Source organism: Pezoporus occidentalis, unplaced genomic scaffold (genome assembly GCF_034315485.1).
Source record: "Pezoporus occidentalis ecotype Australia unplaced genomic scaffold, CSIRO_AGI_Poc_V1 ctg13, whole genome shotgun sequence".
NCBI classification, from domain to species: Eukaryota; Metazoa; Chordata; class Aves; order Psittaciformes; family Psittacidae; genus Pezoporus; species Pezoporus occidentalis.
The window spans coordinates 15,725,292-15,744,782 of record NW_026913103.1 but is presented as its reverse complement, the minus strand read 5'-3'; the positions used below and the strand labels follow the sequence as shown (position 1 = coordinate 15,744,782).

The 19,491-nt window shown below is 38.4% G+C and overlaps 1 protein-coding gene across 1 annotated transcript in view; it reads left to right on the top strand.

Moving 5' to 3' along the window:
* Positions 1–15,478, top strand: part of LOC134158493 (uncharacterized) — a 494,286-nt gene extending 478,808 nt beyond the window's left edge. Inside the window, exon 2 of the mRNA XM_062608489.1 lies at positions 15,303–15,478. Coding sequence (XP_062464473.1) covers positions 15,303–15,314 — 12 coding nt within the window. The 3' untranslated portion in view covers positions 15,315–15,478. The remainder of the gene's footprint in view (positions 1–15,302) is intronic.
* The last annotated feature ends 4,013 nt before the right edge of the window (positions 15,479–19,491 follow it).

Genomic DNA, 19,491 nt, shown 5'->3' with positions numbered 1-19,491 from the left:
AGTCAGTGATTACTATATTAGCTTCTCATTAAATTCAGACTCTCCATGAATAAGGAATTCTAGCTAATGAAGTAGAAACTGAAAGATCAATACCACTTAAGTAAATACAATATAGGATCCAATCTACCACTACTGAGGCTTTGATGGCAAAATATCAGACTTTCACAATGCATGCAGAATCGGGATGATAGCAAGCAGTCTGTATAAATGTTCTGTAAAATAAAAGTATAGCAGTCTATGTGACTTCATAAGCAACACTGTGATTTTCCTTGTCAAATATCTAATTAAAGCACTAACTGAATCCACATCAACTAACTAAAATATGTGTAAACCACATTTTTATCACAGTCATTTAATTCTATAACAAGGACATAGTTCTGGATCATGTAATGTAAATTAACACTTCCACAGAAGGCACTTTTGTGGCAGAAGTGTTACCTAAGTATCACGTACTATTGCACTCAGGAAGGCTAGAAAACAGAGCTCAAGAAAGGTATCAGAAGCAACACAGTTTTAGGAATTCAGAAACAGCTGATATAGACCCATTCTAGTAAAACAGTCCAGATTTATCTTGCATAATGTACAGGGCAGAGTCCTGGTAAACAGCAACTGTTGTGCCAAACTGAATATTTCAATAACATATTTGACCATTAGAAAGTCAGCAACTGAAAATACTTTGATCTTTGCTAAGAAGCTGTGCTTGGAGCTACGAAAAGGAGAGATGAAAAATAGCACTATTCAGTAGGTCAGTATTTTGGCTCAGCTTCTTGAGAAGTAGTCAAGACCTCACTTCGGCTCTCTATACTCTGTGTTGGGCTCATGTAAGCTTTTAAGGAAAGCTTGATTTTTCCTGTGTTCACACCTATGAAGGCCATCTGCCAAAATTCCACATTGTGCCTAATTTCCTTTCTGAATAATCTTTCACTTCTGGTCAGTGGGTCTTATTGGGCATCTCTGCTAGAATTGTAGATCCTCTAGTATTGTCTTCTCTCAGGATAGAAAAAGAGACAACCAGAGTGTGGTTTTATACCTCTCAACACTACAACACTTGCTTCCTAGTGTTGATCCTGTAGATTAAGCATTCAAGCTTCCTATTCTTCTTTACTTAAAATCGTGCTAATTAGGACACATTCATTGGAGATGTGAGTTTGAACCAACTCTGGCAGAAAAGGAAATCTGAACTTGGGCCTCCTACCTTCCTCAGAAAATATTCTGTCACAAGATATTTTAGACAATACACCTACAGCCTCCTCTTCCCTCTGTGCTTTTTAGGAAAGTAGCAACTGAAACTCCACTGCCTTACAGCTTAGTTCTGTCAGTTTGTCAGAGAATGCCATCTAGGCAGAGGTTTCCTAGGGGACTGAAGTGAAACACGGAAATTCGACGTCTTGGTTGGACTTAGTTGTGAGGTAGCAAACAAGTGACTTGGAAACAGGGACTTGGGGGCGCTGGTTGATGAGAAAATGAACAGGAGCCGGTTGTGTGCGCTTGCAGCCTGGAAACCCAACCGTATCCTGGGCTGCATCAAAAGGAGCATGACCAGCAGGTCAAAGGAGGTGATCCTGCCACTCTACTCTGCTCTTGTGAAACCTCACCTGGAGTATTGCGTGCAGTTCTGGTGTCCTCAACATAAAAAGGACATGGAACTGTTGGAGCAAGTTTGGAGAAGGGCCATGAGGATGATCAGGGGACTAGAGCACCTCCTGTATGAAGACAGGCTGAGAAAGTTGGGGCTCTTCAGCCTGGAGAAGAGAAGGCTGCGTGGAGACCTCATAGCAGCCTTCCAGTATCTGAAGGGAGCCTATAGGGATGCTGGGGAGGGAGTCTTCATTAGGGACTGTAGTGACAGGACAAGGGGTAATGGGTTAAAACTTAGGGGAAGTTTATATTGGATATAAGGAGGAAATTCTTTCCCCTTAGGGTGGTGAGGCACTGGAATGGGTTGCCCAGGGAAGTTGTGAATGCTCCATCCCTGGTAGTGTTCAAGACCAGGTTGGATGAAGCCTTGGGTGATATGGTTTAGTGTGAGGTGTCCTTGCCCATGGCAGGGGGGTTGGAAGTTGAGGATTTTAAGGTCCTTTCCAACTCTGACTATTCTATGATTCTATGAAATTTGAAAGGTTCATAATAGACGCAGTTCTAGTCATATGAACATAAAGACAATAAAGACTTACTGTAAAGTATGGGCTGCATTTATACGGTAGCTAAGCAAGATTTTTCAGAATGACAGTTTTACCTTGGTGGGTGTTACCAATTTAGAACATTTAATCTTTTTATCTTTGGCCTTTACAGTATAACAGAAAGCCTCACTACCTTTCTCTGGAGTAAATGAATGACCAAATAAACTAAAGAACTTTACAAATACATAATGATAAGCCAATGAAAGAGTTTTGTTCACTAAATGAGCAATAAAACTATCCAGAAAGCTAATGTATTTAAATATTGCAATATCTATAAGCTGTCATTGTCATAAGTAATTGAAACAAATACTTTCATGCTTGAAATAAAAAGAGCTGGGTAACTCATGGCTACAGCCACATCACTTGACACAAGAGGACACACTGCAGCAGCCAACATTAGTAGATACCTCTTCCTCTTTGTAGCTTTATATTCCCGCCTTTTTGTAGTAAATCTCTTCTCAGCATAGTTAAGGGAAATTGGCCAAAGAAAAAAATCTGTGAGAAGATTTCTATCAAATTCCTTATGACCACTGCAGTTCCAATTAGGATGTCCCCCTGTAAATTTCTGACACTACAACTCCTAGTCACAGCCTAAGGCCTAGCCATGTACAGATTTAACAAGGACTTTAATCTGTATGCATGAATGAATTTATGCATTAAGCTAACCTAGAGCTAAGTCTTTACAGTCATATCATTAGCATAGTCACAATTTTTTTCCAGCTGCAGTTACACTGGCTAAAAAATGACTGTCCCCAGCCCCAAAGACAACTGTTATCTCTCTGACCTGTCATGTGAGTATTCCCCAGGCCATTTTATCCACAACAAACTGGACTGCTTAAAAAAATGAAATAATATATCCATGTTAATATGGCTTGTATGGACTAAAGTGATCCCACAGGCACCTGAATTGTAGTGTCTGAGGAAGCAGTAGCCTCTGGCACTAATGCTCTAGAATTGTGCAACTTCAGTTAGCAGGGTAGCAGCAGGAAGAGAAAATGTGATGACACTTTGACACTCTTTCTTCTGGTCTGAGAAACTCATTCACTCTTACTTCCTTATTTACTTACCCACTGATTGATAAGACCAGTAAGAATTTTGATTTTATTTATCTGAAATTTCATTCTGCCCAGCTGAGATAAATGACCTATTACACCCCCAACAAATGAACAGATATTAGTTTTGAGAGACAACAATCTGAATAATCTTATGTGTAGAAATGCTACAAGATGATTATCATTTATGGATGTTACAATATTGAAAACTGTTAATAATTATGTCTTTATCTCATCTGCGTGATAAACCAAAGAATCGTTTAAGAAACACTAAAATTATAGAACCAGGCCATGCTAAATTATATGGTAGTGCAATTGTGGCAGATTGTAAGGCTCAATGTACATTTCTGTTCATACACATAACACTATATCCAGTATCTCATCAAAGATTCCGGCTAATTAAGAGGAAGACATTTTGGCAGTGAGCCTGATTAGTTTTAGATAGGACATAAAGTGGTAGTATCTCTTCTCTATGCAAATAGACACCCAGATAGAAGTGTTCAGAGAAGTTGTGTTGTACTACTTCTTTTGAGTCAGAAAACAAAATAATAGGAAAAGAATAAGTTTAAATAGTAGATTAAAGACTGAGTGCTATTTTAGTAAAGCAGAAATAACCAGTTGTGTTTAGTTGGCATATACACACTGAGAAAGAAGAAAGCTATTAACTCAATTGATAGCAGAGAGCTGTTGTGCAGCCAAGTGAAGGCTCAAGAAACTGAGACAGTAGGGAAAAATATTAGGCACATGAAGGAATTAATGGAATAAAGACTTGAAGACTTTGCAGGTTTAAAATTCTTATTAATTCTAGTTATTAAAATTAGTTTCTTAATTCTTTTTCTCTATTGGGACAGGTTATAATACTGAATATTTTGTATATAAATAATTTTGTTCTAAAAATCTGTAATAAAAGAAACATTTTAAATTAAACCATTAACAAAATGGTTAATAAAATGACCTTTTAATATAACTATAGTACTCAACACTTATACTCCATTTTTCATTTTCGAAGTGTTCCATTAACATTAACTAATAGAAGAAGGCTCTGATAAAGGTTTCTGGTGAAGTCCATTACATAAAGCTGTTATGGAAGTTTGGAGATTGCTTGATGAAAAGCAAAATATACTTGTGGCATATATTTAATACAAGGCAAAACCACAATAATTAACAATAAATTGTCAATTCACATACTGTGTAACAGTTATAATAGCTTGGAATGGGGAGTAATTATACCAGCCTGCTTTAGAAAAGCTTAAGCATATCAATGGTTTTGTAGGAGGCAACCTCATATTAGTATGGTCTCCTGCAGTGGAAAAAATCCAAGTAACTTAGTGCAGAGTACTCATGGGGATATTTATACCACCTGAGGGACTAGCTTGCACTTCAAGATATCAAATAAATAAATAAGTAATAAAGAAGAAACCAACGATGATGTCACTTCAGAGACATACACATCTTGGGGATATTCATTTTATATTCAAACAAGAAAAAATCGTGGTGTAACATCATGTGATTTATTTAATTGATATACTGAAATTAAGGGTATTTATTTTGTTGAAGAGGCATTAAGTGCTTTAGTGTATTGCAGTAGAACATATCTTTTATTACAGAACTAACATAGTTCTCTTTTTTTGCTGGGTATGCACCATTTGTCACACTGCACACAGGGTGTGGAACTCCATTCAGCAAAACCTAAGACAGGTCAAGCGCAGCTAAATTCATCCCCTACATCAGCCGGAAGCTGTATGCTCCAAGCGTGATTGCCCTAAGACAAAACACTTGACATGTCGTCTGTCCTCCCTCCCTCCCAACTGTTAAACCCTAATGATAAACCTTCAGCTTCAGAACACTGAAGAGAAGCACCTGTGTTCTCTTACCTGCTCTCCATTGTCTGGAGTTCTTTTCTCTAGAAAATCATCCCTACTTTTATGCTGCTTGCCTGTAATTCTATGAGGAAGAACATCAGTAATAACTAGTAAATCCCTTGTTCATTCATCTTGAATTACACAGAATGTATACCATGAGTAAAGGAAGCCAGGAATAATTTAGCACCTATTTATCATGGAAATACAAGTCCTTTATAATCAGACCTTCAAAGATCAGAAGGATAATGATCTCAAAATAGGGCTTCAAAACATATCATTACTATGCATCTGGCTTCAGACATATCCATTATTAAAATATGTGTTACAATATCTATGCTAAAAATCTCATAGCATTGATCTAAGAGACTTATCAATCATTATGGTCACAAAGGGCTACCGAAGGATAGCTGGAGAAGAACAAGCGCTGCTACCAAGGTGATGAATTTATCAGTGAATAAGAATTTGAAGTGACATGGATGAAGTTTTAGGTGTGTCTGAATAGAAGCAGGCTGGAAGACTGAGAGCAGAGTTGCTTTCTCTGAGACTGAACTAGAAAAATAGTACAGATGGGCTTGCCTGTTCTCAAAGACTTAATTGATATAAACAGAAAATGTGGAAGTAGCAGATGTCTTACGTATGTTCAGGCTAGGAATAGTGCTCATGTTAGTTGGTCTTAAAATAAGGACTCGTAATTGGGCAGAGGGGTTGGGATAAGGGTTTTATGACAACAAAGTTGTAAATAACAAAACATCTGAGTTGTCTAAGTCATTAAATATAAAGGTTTTCTTTTACTGATTTCAAGACAGGATAATTAAATAGAAAGAAGTGGAAATCTGTAGGAAGGAAAAGCAAATTGCAAGTTTGCACTCAGATAAGTATTTTCATATTTAGTGGTCTGCAGAATAAGAAAACATCAATTAGATTAGGCTTATGGCAAAATTAAGCTTCAGAAATAACTACAATCAGGAAGATGCTAATGTTTTGTTAATCTGGTGCACATGCATGCTGCTTTTGCTCTTTGTTTGGAGAAAAAACAATTTAATTTTTCAGTACAATAACAGCCATAAATGTCAGAGGCTTCATTTCCCATAGTCTCTACATTATGTCTCTGCTGGTTTTTTGTGTTGTTTTATTTCTTCTGTTTGGTCATATCAAACCATTTGATAGCATAGAATCATAGGAAGCAAAAGTGAAAAGTATCTCAGAAGTTTATCCAATTTCATTCATGCATAAAAGATCTTTTCTTTAAGATCTTCAGTGATAGAGACTCTTCTGGTCTTCCAGACAGCCAGTTTCAGCATTCAGTTTCATTGGCAAACTTCTGGAAATTTGGCCAAATATTTTTCCTCGCTGCATTTTGAGCCCATTATCTCTAGCCATGGGTATAGTGAATAGCTTACTACCTTTATCTTTGAACCAGCTTTCTATAATTTTGAAAACAACTTTTCTCATCTAATTTTCTCCAGCTTTTGATAACTCAAATGTCTTAAATCTTTTCTCATGATCTAGATACTTCTAATCATGTAACTAATTAGGAAAAAGGCACTAGAACTGCAATAAAAATATATTAAAGAGCAAGGAAGGATTTACTCAGCATAAATAATGAAAGACAAACCACAAGTCATTCCTGGATCACTGTGTGTGCTCTCTAGAAATAGTTTAAACTAGACCAACCAAGAGTACATCATCTCCTTCCAACACACTGGGAGCAGCTACCTAACTTTTAGGTATTATACTTTATTCTGTTTTGGATTGCCTACATATCATTCTCATCCTTACTTCACTGAAATGTGAAAAGAGGTCTAGGCATTAAATTCTTTTCACACCTCAAGTCTTCGAGTTGCCAGCTGTCCATCTAGTGATAGCCTACTGAGAAAGCACTATCAAGTATTCCACTTTCAAAGATGCCTTTGTCATCTCTTGTGTTATATTAATAGACAAAGACTGCCAGGTAACAAGTCATCCAGATCACCTTGAGTCTTGGAAAGGGGGGTCTACATCTGCCAGAAGCTATTCTAGTTAGAAAAACAATTACTGGAATTCCCCTGGAATTTCTCCATTTAGTTGGCAGTAATGGACCAAATACAAAGTCAACAGGCCACCTGAAAATCTGTAATGGCATTAGGTAACCTAAAAAACACAGTGACTTTGGAAACCTTAAGTTTAAGAAATTACTTCTTTCAGCTGTTGTGAAGAAGTTTCTCACAGGTACACTTAAAGGAGTGAAGTCTGCAATTTCTTCCAGGACATTTGAAACAGGTTATTCTGAATCAATTTACACTTCCTCTAGACTGATTCTTCTGCTTCTAGGTTGCAACTGGGTAAATCTCTGAAAATAAGTCACTGGGGTTTTTGCAGCTTTGCTAATTCTGTTCTAGCCTGTTAAGCAGTGACCTGTAGGATCTGTTTACTGTGTTTGACTCCAACATTTGTTCATTCATATTTAATTCACAGACACATTAAAATACATTTGTATAAAACACATTTGTATAAAAATGTATGTGTCAGAAGTAGCTTATTTTACATTTGTCTTCTGTTAAATTGGTGTTTCTGACATTTATGGGAGGAGTTTATTTTACTTTCTCCCATGATGTGCATTTTAATACTCTCTTGCAAATTTACCTCAATTTCCCATTATGATCCTCAGCTACTCACCAGTGTCACCTTAAAAATTGGTTGTTTGTTTTTTTTTTAATCATGTTAGGGGTTTTATTGGGATGGGGTTGTCTACTTCTCTTTAAAGGAAGCCTGCAGCACTTTTTTCTAAGAACACTTCCTAGTACGGAAAGAGTTAAGCAACATCTCCAAGCCAGAAAAACCAATACTGCAGAAACCAGGCTAAAGCCCTGTTTGGAGTCTAAAAATACAACTACTGAACACAAACAGAAATGTCAGTTCAACAAAAAAAAAGAGGTATACAGTTGTTGAGTACAGAGGGTCCTGGAGGTATTCAGGGGACTGGGAGAAACTAGGAAACCTATTGACTGGATCAAAAGTCTACTTTAGGGTAATACATAAACAAGTTTGTTGACTGCATGTCAAAGACAGATTTAGCAGCAAGGAGGGAAGCTATCCTCCTCTCATTCCATTACCAGGATATAGTAATCTATGTCCATGTCCAACAATCCCCATGCAGCTTTTCTTGTCTTCTCCCTGCATCAATATCATTGTGGTATCCAACTCTTATATTGAATTATACAGATGTTTACATATCTAGTGATGCATTCTTCACTTTTCTTTAAATTCATTGCACTCCTTGGAAATAAAGCAACTACAAACTTGAAGCTAACTGACAAAGACATTGGACACATTGCCTTTCTATCACTACAGAGTTATAATGCAGCTCAGATAGCCCAGTGTATTTGTTCCTTTGATTTTCAGCTGCTTTGACACATAGCACACTTCAGGCTTTCCTCAGCTGCTGTAAACTCAGAGTAACACTTTAAAGGAAAAGCACTTGGCCATGGCATCTTAGTCTCATGGCATTGAAAGCCACTCTGGTCCCTTCTTTCTCTCCTTTATTGGCCATTAAGTAACAAGGAGTGAGTTAAATAATCAGGTTAGTTAAACTTTTTTTTTCTTTTCTAGTAATTCAGTAAGGTTATGCCTTTTTTTAACCAAGAAACTCCCTCTTCTCTATTGCTATATCTCTACAATCACAATCTTTGTAAGAAAGAAATTGACTCTCTGATGTCTGAGAGTAACTGAACCGATGCTGTGAACACTTTCCTAAATAGCCAGACTTAGTGATCCTGTGGGTATACTAGCACTGCGTACATATACGTGGCACATAAACTGCACCCACTTGCCTTGGTAATGAGTAGAGCAAAAGTGAGTTGTAGCAGCCAAGAAGGGTGGCTTCTACTTTTCATCAAGCAGATTCTGTAAGCATATGCTAATTGTATACAGATCTAGTATGTGGTAACACTAGAGAGATGGCTAGCTAACACTGGACTTTCCCTGGACTGTAGGAAACTAAATGAGTAATTTAACTGCTTTTCATAAGATACTCCAGAAATAGTTCATTAAACACTCAATTTGGGTATATAGGTATAACCTATTCTTAACATAGCACAACATTTGCTTAGTAATCATTTTAGCATGCATTTTCATAGTACGAGTCTCTGAAAAAAAAATAAATTTCTCTGCAAGATATTTGTGTGAGATGTACGTATTTCTCATCAGGAGTGCAGTGTCACTAAATGGGAAGTGATATATCCATTAATTAAAGTTTCTGGACAGTCAGAAATGAGACCCATATACTACATTTGCAGTAACTGTGAAAACATCTATCAGAACAATTGAAAAATTTTAAAAGCTTATGACAGGTGAAGGCAGCAGAACAGCCAGTGAGGCAAGTGGGGGTAAGCACATGGTCAACTTAAATTCCATAAAATTAAGCCAACTTTCTTTCGAAAGCAGAAAAGGTTGAGAAGTCTGCAAAGACACAGCATTTCTAGGCATCGTCACTAGGCAAGGAAAATGCCATCTGTATGACTGATAAGCAGTCTGAATGCCATGCACATATGCAGCAGCCCTGGTCCTCAAATCCAGAAAATATGTGACAGTAGATAACATTTGCTGAAAGAATTCAGCACTGGGAATTTAATACAAGTGTCCTGGTGACAGAGAATTGTCAAGTTACAGCACACTGAATTCTGAGCTTAAATGCCTAAACAAGAGCACACAATCTGGCTTTAGTTCACTATGTAGGTAATAGGGAATCCTCCAAGCCCACTGTCAGATTCTGCCTCTTGACCATTATAGTCAACCTATCAGTGAAGTTTGTTAATATGGTAAATGACATCTTTATACCAGTACCTGAAATAATTCTATATAAACACTGGAATTATTCAAAAGCCATTAAATTATTCAGTCCAGTACAGCAAAGCAAAACCTTTAAGCACATGCTTAGCATTAGGCAAATACTTAAACACTTTTACGAATCAGGACCTCATAGAAGACTTGTAAGGTTTGGACTGTTTGCTGCTCTGAGATCTGATCTCTAGAATTATTTTTTAAATCATGTTTGCTTTGTGTTGTATGAGGACAAACTATCAGTTATGACATTAATTTGTCCTTTGAATGAAAAAAAAGTTAGAAAATGTTCATTATCATTTCCAAAACAATGTTGTTGAAGATTTTCACTTTCTGTAGTATTTTTTATCATGTCAGAAGCTCATTTGATTGAAATTAGGCTTGTTTATTATTTTTATTGTGCTTTCTGACAATTTGTTGGTTTACAAAATAATCTATTTTGCTGTATAGTATTATTATGCTACAAAGAAATAAAATAGTAATCTAAATAAACAGATACAATTTTTGTCATTTTATACAGCACAGAATAATTAGGATTATTTTTCTTGGTAATTACAAATGATAGTTATATCTGAAGTTACCAAAAGTCATTACCATGACTTATAAATCAACAGCAAATAATTCTGCAGTCACCCAGCTAGCACATCCATAAACTACTTTCATTATAACACCACCAGCTGCGAAACCCTTAATAAGTTCAATACAGACAATACAGTATATTTGCCAGTGGCACAAACGAGATTATATAGCAGTCTTTTTTTAATGCACAGGACATTTATTTTTTTTTTTCAGTTTGATGTATAAATCAATTTTATTTCAGAGTTTCCAAGTTTTCTATGAACAAGTGCAAGAGAAGTAACCCTTATTAAACCAGCTCTAACACTCTTAATGTGAGCAGAATACAAGAAAAAGCTATTGTCTATTTATTAATCTTTAGTCATGTAGTCACGAGATAATAGAAATAGAGTTAATGTTTTGAATTAGATAATGAATAAAGCACTAATGTTCTGATGGGATATTTCCCTATGAATGGTGGCTAATGTATTCATAGTTGCCCATCTGCAGTATGCATACTGCAAGAGTTCTTGTGGTAAGAATAATGCACTTATTCATGTTTGTTGGTACAATACCAGATGAAACAGAAAACTTTAATATTCCTGAAAAAAATATACACACGCACAGCTCTTGAGAAGTTTTAATACTTAACAGATGGCTATGCTGTAGAGATGTTTTAACAGATGGTTGGCATGATGGTCTGGAAAAAAAGTTTACGAGAGTTTGGAAGTTACGATCTTACTAAACAAAGTAAGCTAAGGTATGGCATCACACTGTTGCAAGTAAATAATATGAGGTTTTATCTATTACTGGCAATCACATTTAGCACTTTCTAAAACCAGTGCAAACCTATTGTTTCTTGGTTTGTTTTTTTCACTCAGTGAAAGTAAGTGTGCCCATGCATAAGCTTGACATAAATGTTTTTGTCCAGATATTTGGGAATCCTCATGACTATGAAGTACTCATGGTACTCAGACTATAGGTATCAAACCAAAAGAAATGTCATACCCTTCTGGAGTGCTTTATTGGGTAGCTCCATTGTTAAAGTTGTACCAAAGTAGGGAAGCACAGGATAATCCTTGAGATCCTTGAAGATTTCATGGCTTGAGAGCATTAGATCTTTTGTCAATTCTACCACGCTACCACGCTCATACAAACAAACCCATTTCCAAAAAGAGAAGAAAACCACAAAATTTAAACACAAAAAACTTAAATTTAAAACTTTTACACTTTATGATCATTTAGAATTCCATTAATCCAAAAGAAGGAAAAGAAAACCAAACAGAAAAGTCTTCCCCAGCAATATTTAATGAGGCAAAATTCCTGTCGAAGCTTTCTACCTACTCACAAAAATCACCAGGTTGTTAATAGAGAAGTGAGTTGGATTCAGCAAAGGTAACCATGACACTTCTTGACAGAGAGAAAAACCGTTAAAGAAAATGGAAGATTCTTTATCAGAAATAAAAAGTGGCTATCAGAAAGAAGAAGCTCTATCTTATTTATGCCAAAAGTAATATGATTAAACCTTAGTTGTGTGTTCATTTGAGATGCCCAGTTTTCAAACATTAATTCAAACACAATTATTTGCAGATTTTATTTCCCAGTTATGTCCATGAACAAAGCAATGCTACCTTTTACTACAAGAATAACATATCTATTATTTTTTTCCTACCCATCAAAATTTGCATGTTCTCTTCTTCCTGTCTTATTTGTATATGTTGTAAATTTTAAGTAGTTTTCAGACACTTTCCCTCATTCTGTAGGAAATAGAAGCATTATCAATGCAATAGGGCTCTAAGCAACTTGATCTAGTGGAAGATGTCCTCACTCATTGCAGGGGGGTTGGACTAAAGACATTTAAAGGTCTCTTCCAATGCAAACGATTTTATGATTCTATGATTCTAAGAGATTTGTGTAATTTTGACTGACAGCTAAAGGAAGGTAAGTGAAATATTGTGACAGGTGGAGGACTGATGAAAATTAGTAAATGAAATTCTTGCAGGCTTAATGTAACAGGCAAAATAACAAGGGCCAAAAACATTACATGATTTAAGTTCAAAGATCTAGATTGACTCTCATGGTCAATCCAATTTTAAATTACTAATGCATTTTAATATGTTCTCTCATATTAATCCTTAAAAACAAGACATAGGTTGTGATGGTTACAAACATAATGATGTTATTGATTATTTGATCTTACAGGTTGTTATAGAAAAAGGAGGCTTCAAACAATTATCTACACTTACCTGATAAAAGTTAATTATAACGAATAATAATTACAGTAAAATCTGTATTAGATACTTGTCAAGTTATATTTTCACATGTTGCACTGTGAAACTGGAAATTCTGCACAGTAGCTACTTGAAATAGTATTTTGTTATTAAATTATATATTTAACCCTGGTTTATTATTTAATGAAAATGAAAGATGTCTATTTTACTTTTTACTTATAAAATGCAGTAGCTGCTCTCAATCTTGTACAGCATGAAATATCATTCAATTGTGAAAACATTTCACAGGGGACTGGGATGGATCTTCCCTGATTTTGTGTGTCCAAACTAGTCATCAGTACCATCCCATTTTCAACCAAATATTTTAGGCATATGGATGAATTGAGCTCTGATGGTACCTGTATTTTCATTTCATTTCATTACAGAGGAAACCAAAGTACTCTCTTAGATCAGAAATGAGGGAGTGAAGGGGAGAGGAGACATACAAAATGTGAACAACAGGATGGAAACACAGTGGTAGGAAACCGTTTTCAGAGAAGTTTGGAAGAATGTAAGAAAGAGCTGAGAACATTGCATTTCTCTATGTATGAACATCTGCACTCTAGAAAGCAAAATCCAAATTTACAGAAGCACTTAAACAAAAAATGCCATGATTTTTAAATATCGTCAGGTTTACTACCAAGTCCAAAAAATGCTAGCATCCAGAGTAATACTGGATTTCTACAATTCCCAGATCTAATTCCCTGACATTCTTATTCATACTGAGTGCTGCTATATTCCACCATTACTTCCAAAGAAATCTGCATATATTTCTGCTTACATGTCTGTCCTGGGTTCAGCAGTAGCAGTCATTTTTCCCCTTCTTGGTAGCTGGTGCAGTGCAATGTTTTGACTTTCAGCTCGGGAACAGAGCTGATAACAAGCGATGTTTTGGTTTGGCCAAGGACTTTGTGAGCCTCATGCTCTGCCAGGGAGGAGGGGAAGCCAGGAGGAAGCAGAGACAGGACACCTGACCCAAACTGACCAAAGAGGTATTCCATACCACAGCACGTCATGCCCAGGATGTAACTGGGAGTTAGCCGGAAGGACTGGGAGACCGGAGGGTTGGAGGAGGTATCGGTCGGAGCTTGGTCGGGCTGGGGGGGGCGAGTTATCGGTCAGCTGGTGGTGAGATGATGTATTCTCTTCCCTTGTTATTTCCTTTATCATTATTATCATTGGTGGTAGCAGTAGTGAACTGTGTTATACCTTAGTTACTAAACTGTTCTTATCTCAACCCGTGGGAGTTGCATTCTTTTCAATTCTCCTCTCCGTCCCTCCGAGAGCAGGGGGAGGGCAAGAAAGGGGGGGAAGTGAGCGAACGAATTACCTGACTGGGTTTAAACCACGACAGTTCTTTTTGGCGCCCAACGTGGGGCACGAAGGGTTGAGATAACGACAGATCTGACCAGATTAATAGTCACTCGTCACAATGACGATTTATTGGCTCTCAGAGTTGTTCTTGTTGATCTCAGAGTTTCAGAATGTTGTAACTTACGTAGAGCCGGTATTTGCTGTGTTAGTGTTTATCAAGTATAGGGCTTGGGCTAAGGTTCTTGTCTCACTGTGCTTTATGGCAATGGCTTGTAATATGGGTGGGCTCCAGCAGCAGGGCGGGACGGACGTGGTCGTGGACTTGTACCTGTCCGTCCGGCTGCTCTTCACCGTCCTGGCCCTCACCCTACTCTCCATCTTCGTGAGGCCGCGGGGAGCCGAGGGGGAGCGGCCCCGGGAGCCGGCGGCAGCCGAACCGGCCCGGGAGAGCGGCCCCGGGGACCAAGCGGCGGCGGGAGCGGGGCCGGAGGCCGCGAGGGGACGGCTGCCGGTGGAGGAGGTCGGGGCGGTCGAGGAGCGGAAGGAAGGGGCTGCCGAGCAGCGGGAGAAGGCGGCGGAGGAGCCGAGCCCCGCGGAGGAGCCGAGCCCCGCGGCCGAGCCGAGCCCCGCGGCCGAGCCCAGCCCCGCGACGGCCGAGAGCGTTTCCCGGAAGCCGCCCGCCGAGCCCCAGGAGGATGCAGGAGACCAGGCAGCATTTCCCAGCAAGGCAGAGGAGGAAGAGCTGGACTCAGGAAAAGAGAAGCTGGTGGTGGGAGAGCCGGGAAGCACAGCAGCTACACCAGCCCCAGTGACAAGGACAGCAGCATTAACTGAGAGTTCTGAAGGTTTTGAATGGCCTTTGGGTATCCTTGGGACCTGCCTGCTGATTGTGATGGGGATCAGCATGTTGGCACACACACAGACTGTGTTCTACCCACAACCATTTTGTCTGATCTCAAAGGTTAAGCAGTGTCAGGTTTGGGTCTTGTCTGGGGTTAGACGACAATACAGGGGGACCAAGAGGTTTTCCCCAAGGCTGGACAGCCAGGAGTGTCAGGGTGTGTGTGACAGTATGGGCAAGTATCTAGTCCACTGGGCCCCTCCAGTGCTTTGGAAGCATCGGAGATGGAAGGCAGCTGTATGGAGTCCCCAGCAACAAGCTGCAGAAACTGCTGAAGGGGACAGTGAATTATTTTAAGCCTGGTGGGCCCATGGCACTTCAGGCCATCAGAGCAGAGATGCAACATAGAGATGGACTCATGATCGAGGGGTGGACTTAGCAATGGACACTATTGCCCACGTTATTCACGAGTGTGAACACTGCACACAGCCTCTCCTGCTCTGGAAGACTGTTACAAGAGATGGATCCTGACATCATGGACCAGATGGACTCAGCAGCTTTATAGGGACTGGTCCATGCACTGAGATAAGAGTGATGGTATATTGAAAATGTGGGATCTGAGCATGACGTGAATGGTATGGAATAAGGGGTGGATAATGTCCTGGGTTCAGCAGTAGCAGTCATTTTTCCCCTTCTTGGTAGCTGGTGCAGTGCAATGTTTTGACTTTCAGCTCGGGAACAGAGCTGATAACAAGCGATGTTTTGGTTTGGCCAAGGACTTTGTGAGCCTCATGCTCTGCCAGGGAGGAGGGGAAGCCAGGAGGAAGCAGAGACAGGACACGTGACCCAAACTGACCAAAGAGGTATTCCATACCACAGCACGTCATGCCCAGGATGTAACTGGGAGTTAGCCGGAAGGACTGGGAGACCGGAGGGTTGGAGGAGGTATCGGTCGGAGCTTGGTCGGGCTGGGGGGGGCGAGTTATCGGTCAGCTGGTGGTGAGATGATGTATTCTCTTCCCTTGTTATTTCCTTTATCATTATTATCATTGGTGGTAGCAGTAGTGAACTGTGTTATACCTTAGTTACTAAACTGTTCTTATCTCAACCCGTGGGAGTTGCATTCTTTTCAATTCTCCTCTCCGTCCCTCCGAGAGCAGGGGGAGGGCAAGAAAGGGGGGGAAGTGAGCGAACGAATTACCTGACTGGGTTTAAACCACGACAGTTTAAACCACGACTGGGTTTAAACCACGACTGAATATCAGTGCTTCTGCTGACTTAACTATAAAGATTGTAAAGTGTTTTAGAGTGGATCCATTAAAAAGAATAAAAGAGTCTTTCTTCCACTCAGAAGAGACACTCTTAGAAACTTTAACTTCCTGATTTGTAATGTCAAAGAATGTTTATAACTTGATATATAAATACGCTTGAGACAACATATCAACAGTTTTCCCTCTTTCCTGATTATTCTTGCATACTGAATAGTGTTTCACTCAACTTTTAGCACATATTCTCCTTTAATATATGAATCCTATACTGGTATTTTATAATCTGTGGCAACAATAACAGTAATTAACTATAAAGCAACTCTGCTGAGGTACATCATCATATATAATTATAAAAATAATTACAATATAACATAAACATAATAAAAGCAAATTTACTATTATTTTACATCACTGAAAAAGATTACGTAGTAGTAGACTATAATGTATTTTTTTGATCAAGACCAACCACTAATACATCTCAAACTTTTTCATATGATGATGTCAAAGCACTTCATGTACATTAAGTTCTACTGCAATTCTCAAAGGTGCATTAGGTGTAGTTAAATAACTAATCTTTCTGTTGTTTTTTGACAGGTCTATTGGGACTTCATTTTGAGTTTAACTATTCTTGATATTGTCCAACACTGTAAACAAATGCACAGCTCTTCAGCCTTCCACCTGCCAGATCTGAGAAAGAGTTTCCCTTATAAACCATCACACACATTATACGTCACTAGCTGTTCCCTAGATAACTACTTATAAAGTTTGGACTTCTGCTTCATTGGTTATTTATTTTTTCTTATTTATTTGTATGACAGACTGTAATATGTTGATGTAGCTGAAGAACACATTTATGACAGCATTGCTCAACTATATAGATTCTAAGCAAAATTTCTTTTTTTTTTTTTTTTCTGATTGGATTTAAATTAGAGTCAGAAATATTTCAATTTGGAAACATTGCTCCAGGATTTCAGTAGTTCTCTGTTTATTCTGCTCTCATCACCCCAACTTTGAACAACTGATCTTGTTACTAATTAAGCTATCTTCCAGTAAGAAAGGAAGTGCATTACAGGAGTCTAAGGAATGTGTGCATCACAGAAAATACAGTTCAGGTTACAACATAAAAATCATTTGTCATAATTTTCACTTATTGCACTGCTTTATAAAAAATGTTCACTTTCTAAAATTTGTTCCAAGGTAGAGACACATTTCCTAAGAACTTCTACAACATCAATAAACTTCATAAAAATTGCTAATCTATTCATATTTTTGTCAAAAATAAATTTCAGTTAAGTAATGCATGCTATAAATGGTTTTGCCCCAAAATATATCCAGTGTTTTACATGTAGAAGTAAATGTAGATAACTGAGTATGTATCAAGAGATTAAGCTAGAAGTTATGTGGCAAGGATCTTGGTGTTTGCGGAACCAGCTAGTATTCTGATTGGATTCTGGAAATATCTCTTCAAAATTTTATGGCTCTCATTGCAGTGTTGGTGAAAACCTGCAATTTACAAATGGGTGGGGAAAAAGGAGTTGCTCCTGAACACTCTATTTCCTCTATTATCTGAAGAAAAAATGGACTTAAGAAAACGAATGTGTCTGTCCAATAAGAGCTTTCCTTTTACTTCATTCTGCTGAGGCTAAAAGGATGCTTGTGTAACATCCCACGGTAAACAGTTTTAATATTTTGAAGCACCACTCATCTACCAAATTTCAATTACACAACGTTTATTACAAGAAGGATACCAATGTAACAATCTCATAAATGTTATTTTTGAGATGACTGTCATAGATCTTAAATTAATTACAAAACATCAGCATCCTGCTAGCCAAATTTTGCAATTGAATCTTAGATGGTGAATTACTTAAAACAGTGCTTGGCAACTGACGTTCTTCATGCCTTCTACAAGCAATTTTGACTGTTATATTTCTGATGACAAAAAAAGTCAAGCAAAGCAAAATAATTTAAAAATATGGGGTTTTTCAAATAAAAATGACATTTTGTTGAAAGGAAAAAATATTAATATCACATGCTTACATTTGTGATAGGAGAAATCACAAATACTCTGTGACAGAACACATATCCTCCCTTCAGTTAAAACAAGTAATGGCTACTATTGGTAGTACCTCAACAGCTTGCAGCTTGGTCTCATATCAGGCCCAAGGATCAGGCTTGTCATTCTTTCATTCCTTCTTGCTTGCAAAAGCAGTACCCCAATTTTACACCTTCACCTTTCTGTCACCAAACTCCCAGAGTAAAACACCAGTCTCCATCCCTTACAGCCTCAGCAAGTACTCAATGCCAACAGAGGTTTACTGATTTTCTTAACTAATCCTAAATTTAAAAATATACCAGATCTTAATGGAAAGGCACCACTCCCAGTCTCTGTTTGGTGAATGTTTGGTCACTGAGTGACCATTCCTACAACTTGACATACTGAGTCAATGTAATGCTTATCCATAATTCTGCTAGAGCACATACAGAGCATGGTGTGAAATTGAACATGATTAGAAGAAATCTGACTGTCAATTAAGGACAAATTAGTTAAGGATTGTTCATTAATGACAATGAAGAATGTGTTTCAGCTTCAATGGAAAGATTACTGACATAAAGGTATAAACACCTAACCAAAGCTGTGAGGGTGGTGAGGCACTGGAACAGGTTGCCCAAAGAAGAAATAAATGCCATCCCTGGCAGTATGCAAAGCCAGGCTGGACAGAGCCTTGGGTGACATGGTCTAGTGTGAGGCATCCCTGCCCATGGCAGCAGGGTTGGAGCTAAACAGTCTTACAGTCCTTTCCCACCCTAACTATTCTATGGTTCTATGATTCTATAAAATAGGAGATAATCAATTGTACCAGTATAAGACTGTAAATGTGCAAGTGTAATAATAATTTAACAGCAGTGCTACAATTCTGATTGAGTGTGACACCTTGTTGTGGTTTAAACCCAGTCAGGTAACTCGTTCACTCACTCCCCCCCTTCTTTCCCTCCCCCTGCTCCCAAAGGGATGGAGAAGAGAATCGAAAAGAATGCAACTCCCACGGGTTGAGATAAGAACAGTTTAGTAACTAAGGTATAACGCAAATCACTACTGCTACCACCAATATTAATAATGATAAAGGAAATAACAAGGGAAGAGAATACAACACCCCAGCACCAGTCGACTGATAACTCACCCTCCCCCAGCCTGACCAAGCACCGACCGATACCTACTCCAACCCCACAGTCTACCAGCCCTTCCAGGTAACTCTCACTTACATCCTGGGCATGATGTGCTGTGGTATGGAATACTTCTTTGGTCAGTTTAGGTCAGGTGTCCTGTCTC